The sequence below is a fragment of the Mesoplodon bidens genome (genome assembly GCF_964165515.1).
Source record: "Mesoplodon bidens genome assembly, chromosome: 4".
NCBI classification, from domain to species: domain Eukaryota; kingdom Metazoa; phylum Chordata; class Mammalia; order Artiodactyla; family Ziphiidae; genus Mesoplodon; species Mesoplodon bidens.
In genome coordinates, this window is record NC_138160.1 from 12,267,674 (window position 1) to 12,283,607 (window position 15,934).

General features: G+C 39.5%; 1 protein-coding gene across 1 annotated transcript in view; it reads right to left on the reverse strand.

Moving 5' to 3' along the window:
• DNAH5 (dynein axonemal heavy chain 5) overlaps positions 1 to 15,934 on the reverse strand; it is a 284,476-nt gene that overhangs the window by 12,608 nt on the left and 255,934 nt on the right. The window contains exons 70-76 of the mRNA XM_081232392.1: positions 14,104 to 14,253; positions 11,113 to 11,358; positions 8,153 to 8,372; positions 6,305 to 6,513; positions 5,462 to 5,665; positions 3,475 to 3,690; positions 1,552 to 1,764 (exon numbers count right to left, since the gene is read on the reverse strand). Coding sequence (XP_081088518.1) covers positions 1,552 to 1,764; positions 3,475 to 3,690; positions 5,462 to 5,665; positions 6,305 to 6,513; positions 8,153 to 8,372; positions 11,113 to 11,358; positions 14,104 to 14,253 — 1,458 coding nt within the window. The remainder of the gene's footprint in view (positions 1 to 1,551; positions 1,765 to 3,474; positions 3,691 to 5,461; positions 5,666 to 6,304; positions 6,514 to 8,152; positions 8,373 to 11,112; positions 11,359 to 14,103; positions 14,254 to 15,934) is intronic.

Sequence of the window (15,934 nt, forward strand, 5' to 3'; positions counted from 1 at the left end):
GAAGAACACTCCCCAGTTACCATATACTGCCTTTGGGACCCACTGCCTTGGAATCTGCCAAAGCCCTGGGTGAGATATCAGAGGCTCCTCACTAAGTGAATCTCTTCTGAGAGACTCTCAGTTCTAACCCCATCCTGTCTCACTATCCCATTTACCTGCAGTTCTAACCCCATCCTGTCTCACCATCCCATTTACCTGCAGAAGGTTCCAGTCACCCCAGGACCCAATATCGGCTCTATAAGTTGCCCTCCCTGGATAACCCTACCTTCCTGCCTCCCAAGTCGTTCCCCTGGACCCTCAGCATCTTCAGAGCCATGATCAGCAAACGCCTCTACAGAGACACTCAGGTACTCATTTTACTCTTCCAAGTAAAAAAAAAAATTTCTTAAAACCACATCTACCATACAAACTATTATATGTAGAATGGATAAACAACAGGTCCTACTGTATAGCACAGGGAACTATATTCAATATCCTGTAATAAACCATAATGGAAAAGAATTTTTTTTAAAAAAACCCACATCTTGGTGCATATATATAATGGAATATTACTCAGCCATTAAAAAGAATGAAATAATGCCATTTGCAGCAACATGGATGGACCTAGAGATGATCATATGAAGCCAAGTAAGTCAGAAAGAGAAAGACAAATACCATATATCACTTATATGTTGAATCTAAAATACAACACAAACAAACATACCTATGAACAGAAACAGATCCACAGACGTAGAGAACAGACATGCAGCTGCCAAGGGAGAGGGGCTGGAGGGGAAGGAGTGGGAGGTTGGGGTTAGCAGATGCAAACTATTACATATAGAATGGATAAACAACAAGGTCCTACTGTAGAGCACAGGGAACTATATTCAATAGATTGTGATAAACCATAATGGAAAAGAATATGAAACAGAATATATATGTATAACTGAGTCACTTTGCTGTGCAGCAGAAATTAACACAACATTGCAAACCAACGATACTTCAATAAAATTAAAAAAACCCACAGCTGTCATTTAGCACAATTAACAATACATAATCAATAAGCATACTGTTAAATTATTATCTTGTTATTTTGAGAGATACATACTCACATATTTACAGACAAAGCAAGGAAAAATGTGTCTCTTTGGTGTGACTTTTGATATCTGCTTGTGTCTAGGAACATTCCCTTCTATAAGACTAACATCATGAGCTTTGAAATCCATGAGCTTGGCTTTACATTCTGATTCTTAGACTTCTAAGGTGTGTGATCTGGGAAAAGATTTAACACCCCCCAACCTCAAGTTCCTCATCTGTAAACTAAGGGTAATAAATTGCAAGATTTAAATAAAACAGTGCATATAAATTGCCTAGCAGAGAACCTGAGATGTGGGAGATGCTAAATTATTTCCTTCCCTACCCACAATCCAAAAATACAGGGCTCTAAGGAGATTAGTCCCTAAGCCAAAGAACACTCTTAAGTACATTATTCTTACATGCTTTTCACTTGCCAATTACAACTATTCACAACAATAAAGTGATAAGGCAGAATAAGAGCTGAGTTAAACGTACTTTTTTCCACCGAGAAGGAATTCTGGCATCAAACATGCAATTCAGTGCATCTTGTAGATTTTCACTCATGATGATGGTGCCATCAATAGCAAGTTTTAGCTCTGTCAGGGTGCTTCGGACTAGGGTGAGTACCCTTTGCATTCTGTCTATCTCCTGCCTGAGGAAAATGTTCATCGGCTGGAATGGCCCCATCTTTTGCAGCCTCTCCTTTACCTGCCATGGAGACACCCAGCATGTGAAAAAGTAGACAGCTACTAACGTTATGTAACTGGTACCCTAGGGCTTCTGAAAGGGCCCCAAATTTTACAGTTCCATAAACAGTAAGCTTTTATTTTTTTTCACTGCCAGAAAACAAAGAAGAAATAAAGAAGAAACGTCTGTTAAATGACCAGTTGATTTTTCATCCCATGTGGGAGAAGACAGGCCTCCATAAATTCACAGAAGAATATACAGTCCACGTCCACAAACAAGTAGCCTTCCAAACAGCAACGGCACTTATTGGGAAATATTCACTACTGCCACTCCAAGACTTGCGAATACACACATGGACACACACAAGCAGATGTGTACACATACACAACAATTCTTAAGGCTGCCTCAAAAAAGTAGACTTCTGTTTTAAAAGCTTTCTGTTTTTTTCCATCAAAGCATCTATCCATCCACCCACCCATTCATTTCTATCTTACAAGTATTTATTCAGTCTTTTGTAGATCAGATATCATGCCACGTTGAGTTGCTTTATCCTAAGCAAATTTAGCAAAAGGAAGGTGTCTCTTCTAAACCCCATACTTGCCATGTTTATTTATGTAATTATTATTATATTTTTAAGGCATTTTATTGCTTTATAAATATTTCAACCACTGTTAGACATGAATGACCGCTTTCCTGATACTATAATGAAAGGTGCTTACGAAAGCTGATAGCAGTATTGATTTTCTCTGAGCAAGTGATCAGAGATTCTTCCAAGGGAAATGAGTCCCTTGGTGACAGTTCCTTGAGTTCAGACTGTAGTACTAGCATCCAAAATGGCCTGCTTGATGGAAAATAATAGGATGCTCAAGTAACAAAATGCTGCAGACTTCCTTCTGAAAACCAGGTGGAAAGGACAATATATAAAGAAACACGGTGGTCTTGTGACAAAAATGTCACAAGGTTAGTCCAGGTCATCTCTTAAGACTACATGGATGGGACTTCCCTGGTGGTCCAGTGGTTAAGACTCAGCGCTTCCACTGCAGAGGGCATGGGTTCAATCCCTGGCTGGGAAACTAAGATCCCACATGCCGTGGGGTACAGCCAAACAAACAAACAAAAAAAAACTGCATGGAAAGTAAGCCACTTACTTTTGCTTTTCTCAAAGACTTAAACATGTTATCAGGGTAAACCTTTTCACAATATTTGCTAAAATGTCAAAAAAAATTAACTTTCACAATCATCAATTTTGCTTAGAAGTTACTTGTGTATTAAAAAGACACATCAATTTTCCAAACCCATGAGATGAAGAAGCACCAGAGTTAATGATATAACTATAGACTCCCTGAAATTAAGAAGGCCTGAATTACACAACATTTTTCTAAATAATCAATGCTTTACTCTAAGAATACATTTTTTTCCCTCTGAACAAATGACAATGTGAAGTGCCTCCAGGGAACGTTTTAGAAAAGCAATCCTAACCCATTGGTCCACACTTGTAATTTAATTATGAAGATTAATGTTCTCATCAGGTTTCTTTATTATTTCTCTTTTGAGATGATTACATTTATAAATTCAAACACTTCTTTTTCTGGTTCTTCAAGAAGTAAGTTTTTTAAATGATTTTTTTTAATTTCGGAAAAATTATTTTTGCCCTCCTCCCTTCGTCCTCACTCCCCCAACCAACCAGACACATCCACAGCTGACAGTTTTGTCAGGATGCCATCAACTCACTTCAAATGGACCATAGTCTGGGGGCAGCTTCTCTAGCATGTCATCAGCCAGCCGGGCCACCACCTCCTCCCGAGTCTCATCCCCTCCACCAGAGCTATCCTTGGGTTGGATGCCCAGAATGGTGTCCAACACGTCCTTGGCCAGCTTGCTCTGGTAGGTGATGTCGGCATTGGGGTGCAGCCAGAACACCTCAGGGCTGTCGTAGGTGGGCAAGCTCTGAACAACACAGACTGTAAGCACAGACTGCTGACACAAGTACCAGTTAAATTACACTGTCTTAGCAAATAAACATGTTTTTATTAGGATAAGCATTTACATGATATGTCTTATTCATGGCAGGCTGCAACCTCAACAATTTCTCCAGGAAAGAATCAAATGTTGTCTTGAAAAACAATGAACATAATAGGCTCATGGTTCTTTAATATCTGCACTTCAAGCAAATTCAATCAAAAAGACACTATCTTGTTTTACAATATATTTGTAAGATGGGAAGGGAACTATGGATTGGTATTTTGTTTTTTGAAGGTCTCGTCTAATTCAGACCAATTGTTTAAATAAATGGTGTACAACTAATTGTTACTAAAAATGACAGTTTATGGCCCAATAAGACTAGAGGTGGGAAATGTACTTTCCCAAGGAGAAGGACAAAGACTAAGAAAAACGAGAAATATTGAAAAAGCAACAAAGTTACAGAGAAAAACAGACAGCAAGAGACAATGAGAAGCAAAACTAGCAGGTAAATACTCCCCCAGCTACTTGAAAAAAAGAAAATTTACCTACAATTTGATGTATAATTTTATGTGTGAATTGTAACCTTACCTTTATTCATGGTTTCCCTCCCTTCTAGTCCATTATTTTATTCCTTTTTATGTAATGCCTTTTTATGAGCTACCTCAAATTCATTGTGAAATGAGGTGTATGTCAATAAATATAATGTGCAGGTATACCTAAATTTATACCTTCATAAGCATTCTCCTATTCAGTGCTAATGATTTAAAGATACATATAGTATAGTTAAGATAAATATATTTGTTGATTTGAATTAATAAAAGTGTAGGGGTGGTGATATATGATAAACTCACCACACATATATCATGGAACCTCTAAATAGACTGATAAATTTAGCTCTTGGCGGGCTGTTGTGCTTTACTTTGTTCATCCTGAGATAAATCTTAGAGGCAAAAGAGATCGCTAAATGATGATCTAATGAATTCAAGGTATTGAGACAGAAAATCTAGTTACCTGGAAGGACAAATCAGATTTTTTCCCAAATCTCCTGTCAAAATCCTATTCCTACTTAGAGCAGGGCTTCTCAGTTGGAGATGATTTTGCCCCCACTAGGCACATCTGGCAATGTCTGGAGACACTGTAGTTTGTCACAACTGGGTAGAGAGTGAAACTGGCATCTAGTGGGTAGAGGCGAGGGATGCTGCCAACCGTTCTACACAGGTCAGTCCCCCACTCGAGGAAGTATCCAGCCCTGAATGTCAACAGAGCCGAGACTGAGAAAACCAGTCTTAGAGGAAGCTCTTCTACAGAGTGCGTTCCTGAACATACTCATAAGCTGTCCATCAGGCCAGGATTAAGGAACAGATGTCACGGGATAAGGCAAGTGGATTGAAACAGAACGATTGAGTCTAGAGGCTGCCTTTGGGTAGAGAGCGCCAGGGATTTGTGTAGGTTCCCTGGTTCTAAATCTGCCCAGTCTATCACCTCTCCAAAGAATATTCCTCACTGGGGCATTAAAAGGAGAGGAAAGAAGGGAATTCACATAAAACACACCCTCAGAACAAATATAAACAGTTTAATCATTAGGTGAATATAAACATATGAAGACAGCATCTATGGTGCTTGGAACCTTCCATGTTCAGTATGCATCACCATTAAAATTTATTTTCAAAGAAGTACAGACAGTATAAATAAATATCAAAAAAGTCAACTTACTATAGATACTTGCTCTATACAAAAAATTCTGAAGATGACAAACCTGAATATACTGAAGATAGTTGTCCACCGTGCTGCATTTTGGAATATTATATCCTTGGTAGAAGCTAAAATCCGGTCCAAACATATTTTCACTGAACCAAACCTTAGCAAGTGTGTTCAACAATCTCTTGTCATAGTCATCAGTGACTCTGCCTCCGTACTGAATCTCTCCTATCATGTAGCGTACGGTGGTCCAGGAGACGCCCTGGGAAAATGTAGAGGATGATTGTGGACTGACTACTGTCTCACCCCCATTTTCCCTGCCAAGGAACACCCATGTCATCATTGTCATCAGTGTCATTTACTCATTCATTTATTCACTCCCCAGTAATGTGAAAAGTGCAGAAAGTTAAATAGGCAGACATGAGGGGTAACTCAAAGCTCGTGATCATGACTTGAAATACATTCTCTTGGTGCATTTATATGTTTCTATACTTTGATTTCAATAGAAAAAGAATTGTTTATATTTTGAGAATAGAGAAGCTGTTCTTTAAAAAGCACACACTCCAAAAGTAATCTAGACTCTAAATGTTTCGTGTTTTAGGATTTTAAAAAACACACTTCTTCACCCATTCCCCCCTCCCTCCAATAGACCCCGTTAGGTTGCCTTACTTGTAATGTCAACTTGTCCTTGAGAAGTAAAAACATAATCAAAATTTGTTCCTTTTTTTCCCTAAAATCAAGGGGTTAGTGTGACCCAAGCTGCTATGACTTAAAGAGAATGACTTTGCCAGCACAGAAAATCATCACTCTTACAGGATTTATGCCAAGGCTGGGCGGTCACGTTAGCTTAAGGACCCAAGTCCACGATCACCAGGGGCACGAAGCAGTGTGTGCACAGTACCTTTTTGAGATCCATGTCGTCTAAGTGGTTTTGGATGAACTGCACCGTGGCATTAAAGTCAGCTTGGTTAAATTCGTAAGGTATGTTCCACCCCAGGGGGCCGAACTTGCGCCTCTCCTGGACCGTGGAGTGCAGGAAAGCCACGGCATACAACATGGGTTTCCACTGGGCTACGGCGCTCACATCCAGCAGGTCTTGACTCACACCTGCTGTGGTCAGTTAGGTGAAAAACTATATCATCTCTCAAACATCTTTACTTTCTACTACTTTTATAAGCTATTAATTATTTTTGTAAATTTCTGATATTAAACTTCACTTATCTTGAATTACTCTTACCATATTCATATGACAATTATAATTTAACTTTTGGGTACCCAGAGGGCATTCCTCTCTGAAAAATATGCACAGAGATTTGAGGCAGTTGGGGGCTTGCTAACATGGGTCAAGTTCTTGGCCAACCTAACAAGATAATGCAGGGATAAAACAGAGATGGAAGAATAATGGCAGTAAAATAAATATTGCTGCTATTACTACAACTACTACTACTAATAATAATAATACCTATTACTAATACTAATACTACTACTAGGGGCATGTACACAGGTTGCAATTGCTTCTATATACTCTTTTAACAATTTAATATTAATTAAAATCGTGTATATAGAAGCCCATTGCTACTGAAAAGTACAAACTATTAGATATAAAATAAGTTGCAAGGATATATTGTACAACATGGGGAATATAGGCAATATTTGATAATAACTACAAATAGAGTAGAGCCATTAAAAATTGTGAATCACTCTATTACACACCTGTAACATATAATATTGTACAGCAACTATATCTCAATTAAAAAGAATAATAAAATATAATAATAAAATAAAAAGGAAGCCCATTGCAACCTGAGTATGCTCCCCCAAAATAATTATGATTACTATATATGTACATATTAAATTGCATATATAATTATAAATGTTTTCACTTGAAATCTTCTTCATCCTTCCATATCTATTTTACTGGCAAAAATTTGAGACTTGTTGACAACTCCAAAAAAATTGTAGATTTTTGATTGCTATGTAATAATTATGATGATGATGATGATTATTAAATACACTATTTTAAACTAAATTTACTCCAGTTGTCCTGGATAGTTTTTATTATCATTATTTTAGGCACAAGAAAACTGAAACTCAGGTCGTTTGAGTGATTAGCAACCAAGAGAACAAAGCATTTGTTCAGGCCGTATCAGAGCCGGGATTTCTAACTCCAAGTCCATACTCTTTCTGTGACCATGAGCCTCAGACAGGAAGCTGTGACACAGAAGGCACACATGAACAGAGAGTAATCTCAGCTCCAGTTGTGACAGGAGGGGCATTTTAGTCTGGTTTGGTGGCCGTTGTCAGATTTCTAACTTAGCTCACATTCTGACATCCTGACACACAACTTCATGCAATGAAAGTAGAGACCATAATTGTGGCTCAGCCTCTCCTCTTGCAAGAGGCTACTGCCCTACGTTAGGTATGGAGCACGAAGACCATAAACGACATTATCCATTTTAGATGTTAACATAGAAAGGCAAGTGTCTAGCAGAGTACAGCATAGGCCAAAGTAGAGCAATAGTGGGGAAATAGCAAAAATATAAGGTGGAAACCGGAGCTCTGATGCCCTAAGACGGCCAGAGGATATTCCACATGGAGCAGGACAGAGGGGGCTATCCCCTGACCATCATGTTAAGTCATAGCACCACTTCCTATAACTAATCCTAGCTAATTCATTTCTCATAATTTCTTTAAGAAAACAATTTAAGCACAAGAACCCTTGTAAACTTAGAAGTATTCCTCGACTCACCACCATATGTTCTTTTCAGTCCTGCCCGGAGTCCCTGGGGGGGCTCATTGGTAAATTTAATGGACATCTGAAGGAGGGTAATGGGAAACTGCTTATGAGCCTCGGTCGTCATCCACAGGCGGAAAGCATCGTGTACAATCTCGGTTTCTATAATTATGTCCATTAGCTCATCCATGAAATCGAGTCCCAGATGGCAGTTCTGCAAAAGTGCCCATCCTCCCTACATCAACAACAGTACATGGAAATTAGTCGATTTTGTGTTTCACCCAGAGATTTAAATTAGTACGTTCTTTAGAAAATAAGTCATTAAAATCTAATAGAAAAGCACGCTAACCCCTTTAAAGTAATCTAGGTCAAATCCAAGGGTATGATCATGTTGAACTGAGATAGGCTACACTTCTTCCTATTCCATGTATGTGTCTCACAGTACACTAGCATGCCACTTGTCGTAATAATATAGAGTGGGGGTCATGATCATCACCAAAGTGAGACATAAAAAGAGATAACAGCACTTCCAAGTAAAGATGGTTGACTGAAAACCGTCACTTAGCTCAGCTGCCTTCCCAAATTCCATGAAAAGTGCAATGAAGGGACTTTGTTAAAGGTATGAACTCTGACGGACAAAGGTAGTGAAGGTGAAGACAGTGTCAATAACATTGAAAACAGACTCAAGAAAGCTGAACCCTAAACTGACCATTTGGGGAGAGCTGAGACGTAAACTGATTTATACCATGTAACTCCCAAAGCACTCAAGAAGAGGTGACGAAGGTCCTTCTGGAAGTGGGGGAAGATGACGGACTAATACGAGAAGATTGAAAGTCCAGACCCTCGACATGTTTCCTTAATGAAAGATGGAAAGTTGATGTTCTTTAGAAGGCAAAACAGACAGGGCTTGCAGGGGAGGACAACAGCCTGTTAAGAGTATAGGAACCTCACTGAAAACAGGTAAAAGAAAGCTTACCTATTGAATGTGGAGACCTATTACCTTCCTTCTCCTACTGAGTTCCCAGAATACAGGCAGCAAGGTATATACCCTCTAGAATAAGGAAGAACCTTCTCTGGGGAATCTGACCACTCTAACAGCAAGAGTCTTAGAAAATAAAAACCCATATCTCTTGTATAAATTATTCTGTGAGCATATAAGAAGATTCTTGTATAAAGCAACACAGGCAAAAATTTAGGTCATGAAATAATAATTTATTCAATACCTAATCTATAGAACATTTTTTGCCAAAATCATCTACCATACCCAGATCATAACCTTGAGTTGTTTTCTTGACTCTCTGACTTTGGATCACTTAGATTTGATTAGTGTAACCTGAGATATTTTTCTTTCCAAGAAACAAACTAAGCACCAGATCTAAAATCTTAGTCAAGTTACATGTAAAACTGATCATTTTAGAATGTCACATATTCCCTTACATTTTCTTCAGAAGTATATAGCACTGCTGAATAAATAACTATTTATTTTGTCCTATGAAAATTTAATTGACACTATCCACAATTCAAAAAAAAGGGAAATTAAATATAAAACATAACTACAAAAAGGCTGCAGATGCTTTCTTTCATCCAGCATACAAGTGACTCCTGATCTAAGACTCTTAGGTGAGAACTTAGAAGGTGCAATCCCATGGAAAGGAATCTTTGGCCAAGGTTGTTTCTTTGGCATTGCCACACTCTGTATGAATATTCTGTGTTCTTACTGAGCAGATCATCCATTTTGCTATTCTTGGGTAGTTGGTTCACTCTGTCATAAAACACTATTGTCTCTGACAAGTTATAAGCATGCTAATACTAATAAAGATTTTTAAAATTTTTTACTTGAAATTAAACTACTAAACAAAAAACACAGATAAATTGAAGGCTAAAAATATTCCATTTAAATTCTAATTTAGTTGCCTGAACCTATTAGTTACACCATTATTTACTTTAAATTCAAGTTAAATCCATGTCCTGTGAATGTTAGTGTTTTTGCTCTAAGTACAGTACTATGCAGGGGAAGGAAGTCAAGGGGGAGGAAGGATGAGGGGGGAGAGGCCAGGACGGAGGCCCACCAAGCCCTCGTGTCAGACCAGACCTAGGATTCTGAATCATGGATGTATTTTTTCATCTCTAAACATATTTAAATCAGGTGCTTTCTGCCCTGCCCCTCCCAACTACAAACTAAGTGCATCAGACAGAGCACAGCACACATGAGAGACCTCTCCCTTTCACCAAAGCTGGGGGCGGGGCACAGCTTGAGGATGGAAGAGGTAAATATGAAGGTTCTAGAATGCAGTGAGCTCAGCTCCAGACCAGGGGGAGGGGACCAGGATGCAGCACAGTGGTAAGATTCTAGAGTCAGCAGCTGGGACCTAGAACCCAATGGTTTCAGGGTGAGCTTAGTGTTTGGTCTGCTCTGTACACTGTTGAATTTGCAAGCTGCAAAGGGCTCTAGGAGACCCACCTGGAAGGCAATAGGCCAGGTTTCCTGAAAACCTCTGGTACCACCACAGGATAATAGCAGATTCCTGGCCTCTGGGATTGGGGGCAGGCCTAGGGGACCCCAGGGCACAGATGATGCATTCTGGAACCCAAGAAAGGCATGGTGTTGTAGATTCTAGAGAGTTATGGATTCCAAGAGCAGAGCTGGAGGGGTTGGAGCATATGGCAGAGAAGAGGAACTATGAACCCTACAGAGCGTTTGGGACCTGGAGTGGGGTCTAGCGTTATGCAAACCGGTCAGGAAATAAGATGTTCTGATTGGGCAAGTTTTCCATAAGTCAAGGCTCAGCAGAAAAAGTTTGAAGTGTGTCCATTTTTCCATGGAAATTTTCTAATAGATATCATGCTTTTTCCTGTTTAGTAAACAGAATACAATACATACATTTAAACTCTTAAGGATTCATAAGCTCTCTGCATCGTTATGCTATAACATGTAATGTCAACATCATAACACAAAAGTAGACATCTGGTCTCACGTTCGCCATGGTCTGCTGCAGGAGCTTGCGAGCGTGGACCTCCTGGCCCTGCCCCATGGACACGTAGCGGGTTTCTATTTTTAATCTCTTCCCCAAGGCGATGATGGAACCTGTGGGGTCTGAGCCCATAGACAGGAGACAGATGAGTGGTGTCCGTGGATCAGATTCCTCCCATGTCTTTTCCAAGTCCAGGATAACACCCTCCGCATACTTTTCTCCCATGGAGTCCACGATGTACTTACGTGCCTGCCAAAAACAGTACAGGAGTCACCAAAACTAGCTCCAACTCCTTCTTGTGCATAATTCAATGTGCTTTCCAAAATTCATTTTTGTAGATTATCTCAATGATGTCTACAGTAACCCTGCCACGAAAATAGGGCAGAGGCTTTTTTCTCGTTGGTTTCTCTGTTTGTTTGCTTGCTTGCTTGTTTGAATCCTCACTCTGTAGAAGCTGAGTTACTTGCCAAAAACACAGTCACCCACTTAAAAGACTAGAACCCAGGTTGGCTGACTCCTTGTCTGGGACCTGTTTCAATACACCAGCTGCTTCATGCTATATATATGCATTCAAATAATCAAGTAAACAGTACAATGCCTGGGATTTAATGGGTACTTAACAAATAGATAATTACTGCTGAGTGACTACTTATGTAGTAAAATTTATTGCATATTTATCAAATTAATTAATTTTTAAAGATTTAATCCAACTGCATTTGGAGCACATGGTACCACTTAATTTTGTATCTCTTAATATTTTTTCAAGGTTGGCCAGATCCAGTATTGAATTCTCTAACCTAAGTATAAATGCCTGCACATTTTTTACAGCTTTCTGAAAGGTACTTTACACGTTTGCCTGACATGTTCTTTGGCTTCTCCAAAAGTCTACTTGTTTACACATTCATCACAGCCACTGGGCAGTGCACTTCATGATCAGGAAGGACTTCAAAGGCTGGACGCCCAGCTGTTCCACAAATTGCAGTTGTTTCTCAGCCACAGGCACCTGGGTACCTGCCATCATTGCAGCATCTCTCAAGATCCAGGTGTTTTGTCCTGTGGCATAGCAAGGAGCTCAAAATGGCCAATCTTGCCATAGAATTCAGCACTGACCCCACCTGGACATTTCCATCCAAGCTATGAGCTAACATACTGTTACCTATGCATACATCAGGGGCCAGGTGGTAAATATATTAGGGCTTTGTGGCTGTACAGACTCTGTTGCCCAACTCAACCTACCACTGCAGCATAAACAAATGATAGTTCATAAATAAATGAGCAAGGCTATGTTCCAATAAAAGTTTATAGACACTGGAATTTGAATGTTATATAATTTTCACATATCACAAAACATTATTCTTCTTGGCTTTTTTTCAACCATTTAAAACTATAAAAACCATTCTTAGCTCACAGCTGTACATAAACAGGCAGTAGCACAAGACACCTTCTGACAGTGTGTTCTTCTTGCAACCAGGCTTTTGAATGTCCCTGGGCATGCACTCATGCTCAGCCAAAATGCTACGAACAAGCCTGATGTTGCTTGTGGGGAATCGGGATTAAGTATGTCCACATTGTAGACCTTGAAATATGCTTCCCCAAATGGTGTCTTGTTGAAAATCACAAAAGGAATCTAATGTGAGAGTAAAAACTTCAGAGGAGAGAACATTTTTCCAAGGGGCCTTCTAGACCTTGCTTAAGACTTGGGTGTTACCATAAGGGCCATGGGAAGCCATTAAAGGAATACCATAATGATATTTCTGTTTCTTCTAGAATATACAAGATGGACTAGAGTGGGCAAGAATGAACTACAGGGGACCAGTTAGAAAGACATGGCTGTCATCAGCCTAAGGGTGACAGAGGTCAGAATGAAGATGACAAAGTTACAAAGGGGTGGGAGACACTTAAATTTCAGCACTGAACCCAATAAAGTGTTATGAAAAATATAAAAAGGGAAGGAAGGAAGAGAGGGAGGGAAGGGAGGGAGGGAGGGAGGAAGGAGAGAAGGAAGGGGAAAAGAAAAGAAACTTCTACACTCCCCTTAAATAAGGCAACTGTTTGACAATTCATTTGGGCAGGATAAAAGTAATGAAGTTGAGAAGAAAAACCAAAGGAAGGGTGATCTCAGTGCCCTGAGTTGTAAAACTCATTTTTCTTTCCTCAATAAATGATTGAATCTAGTTGTTTTCATGATTCCACAGTACCTAGGTGGTTACTCCATATGTTTTTAACACTCCTTCTGGAGAGTGAAGGGGAAAAATTCCTACATTCTATTAGAAACCCCAGCCTACTGTTATTTTATGACTTATTTAAAGAAGTCCATAAAAAAAATCTATGTCTGTGAATAGTAGAGTTTAACTTTTAGCTGTGAAGGCAAGACACCACAAGTCTGTTTCATGGGTAAATTTCCATGACGGTAAGGCCAACAGATTAAAAGTCTTTGAAAAGATGGATCTTGTAGAGGCAGGGTTTACATTTAAACCATATGTATCATTCAAAGAAATTTAGGCAAACCTTCTTTCTCACATCGGGGTTTGTGACACATCCTGGTGTAATGGCTATGGATTTGGGGATGCTATACTGCCCTGTAGTCTTTCTCTGCCCTCCTCAGTACCTGAGCAGTCTTCCTATTTAAGAAACACCACTTTACTACTAGCAAAATGGAGTAGCCATTTTTTCTGAGTTAATATAAAAATGATATGGAAAAACAATGCATTACCTTCACATTAGACCTATATAACCACCTTACATAGTTTCCTCATTCACTCTTATTGTATCACTTAGACCAAAGAAAATAATTAAATCACTTAGCCCAAATATACACCTCCGTACACTTATTTGTTGTTTATTTTTCCATTTTTCACAATTGTATTGCTAGAAAATTACATAGAAGCCTACACAAAAATTCTCATTGGGATTAACATTTTAAATATTCTTTTAAATTTAAAAGGAAATGTTTCTTTAAAATGTTCTCCTATTTTTAAAATATGTACTTTTTACCTGGGCAATGGTTCTGTCGGGACACCAGGATCTAATAAGGAGAAGATGTCTAAAGCAGTCTAGAGATTTATCATAGGCATTTGGAAGGGGTTCCTCCTCAGGGTTTTTCTTATCAAACCAAATTTTCCACATTTTCTCATTTCTTGATATCTGAAAATACCAGGGGATAAGAAAAGTGTCACACCACAGAAAAATCTTTCAGTAAGCATTCACAGATATTTTTTCTCTTTCTGACCATTCCAGGCATGTGTGAATGCTATTCCTTGAGTATTTTTTTTAATTTTTAAAAATTTTATATCCTAGCACCAAAAAGTTGAGAGTCTAAAATCAAATGTGATTTGCTCTAAAGTCAGTCTGTACTAACACCAGCCTCTGGCTCCCTCTTAAAGGAGGGAGAGCCCTGGGTTGTGGAATTTCTCCTATGACTTTGTGGGAACAAATCTGCAAAGAATAAAGAAATCAATGGAAATTCATTTTCATTATTTTAAGGAAATCTGTTTTGCTCCATGAGATCTCCTATGACTAAGAACCAAGTCTTAGGCTTCCCTGGTGGCGCAGTGGTTAAGAATCCGCCTGCCAATGCAGGGGACATGGGTTCGATCCCTGGTCTGGGAAGATCCCACATGCCGGGAAGCAACTAGGCCCGTGCACCACAGCTACTGAGCCTGCACTCTAGCACCCTCGAGCCACACCTACTGAAGCCCGCACGCCTAGAGCCCGTGCTCCGCAACAAGAGAAGCCACTGCAACATGCACCGCAATGAGGAGTAGCCCCCGCTCGCCGCAACTAGAGAGAGCCCGCACGCAGCAACAAAGACCCAATGCAGCCAAAAATAAAATAAATAAATTTATTATTTTATTTATTTATTTATCTTTTTATTTTTGGCTGCGTTGGGTCTTCGTTGCTGTGCGCGGGCTCTCTCTAGTTGCGGCGAGCAGGGACTACTCTTTGTTGCGGTGCGCGGGCTTCTCATTGCGGTGTCTTCTCTTGTTGCGGAGCATGGGCTCTAGGCGCACGGGCTCAGTAGTTGTGGCACATGGGCTCAGTAGTGTGGCTCCCAGGCTCTAGAGCTCAGGCTCAGTAGCTGTGGTGCATGGGCTTAGTTGCTCCACGGCATGTGGGATCTTCCCGGACCAAGGCTCGAACCCATGTCCCCTGCATTGGCAGGCGGACTCTTAACCACTGCGCCACCAGGGAAGTCCCAAAATAAAATAAATAAATTTATAAAAAAAAAAAAGAACTAAGTTTCATTCACTCATGTTTCCTCATTTCCCAGGACCATTCTTGGAACAAAAGAAGACATTTAATACATGTTTATTATTGAAGTCTCTTGGTCAATACTCTATTAATCTCGAGTAATTTGAAATACACCACTTAATATCAGCATCAAATGAATAATCACACTTGCTTCCTTTAGGCAATTGATAAAGGGAAAAAACACAGTCCATTAATATTTGAAGCTTAAAAAATCAAAGAGAGGCAAGCATTACATGGGCAAGCATCTCAAAGTCATAGAATAAATCACATCTGCAGGTAAACATGATCTTATGTTCTCTGGTATATTCCCTTTGATTAAAGCCCCAAGTGTATTCCTTGGAGATCTAATCAAAGGAAAAACCATTTGGGTTCATATTTAGAAAATGTCATATAAGAATAAAAAAATAACCTCTTTCAATCATGAAAGACTACATAATATGGAGGCATTTCAGGTATACAATATAATCTCCAGAAGACAGCTACTTCAATAACTGATAGTGGTCCAGGAAAGGTCACTAGGAGTCATCCCATGGGGAACAAGCTAGAATGCATTAAAATCTCCCCCCAAAAAAGC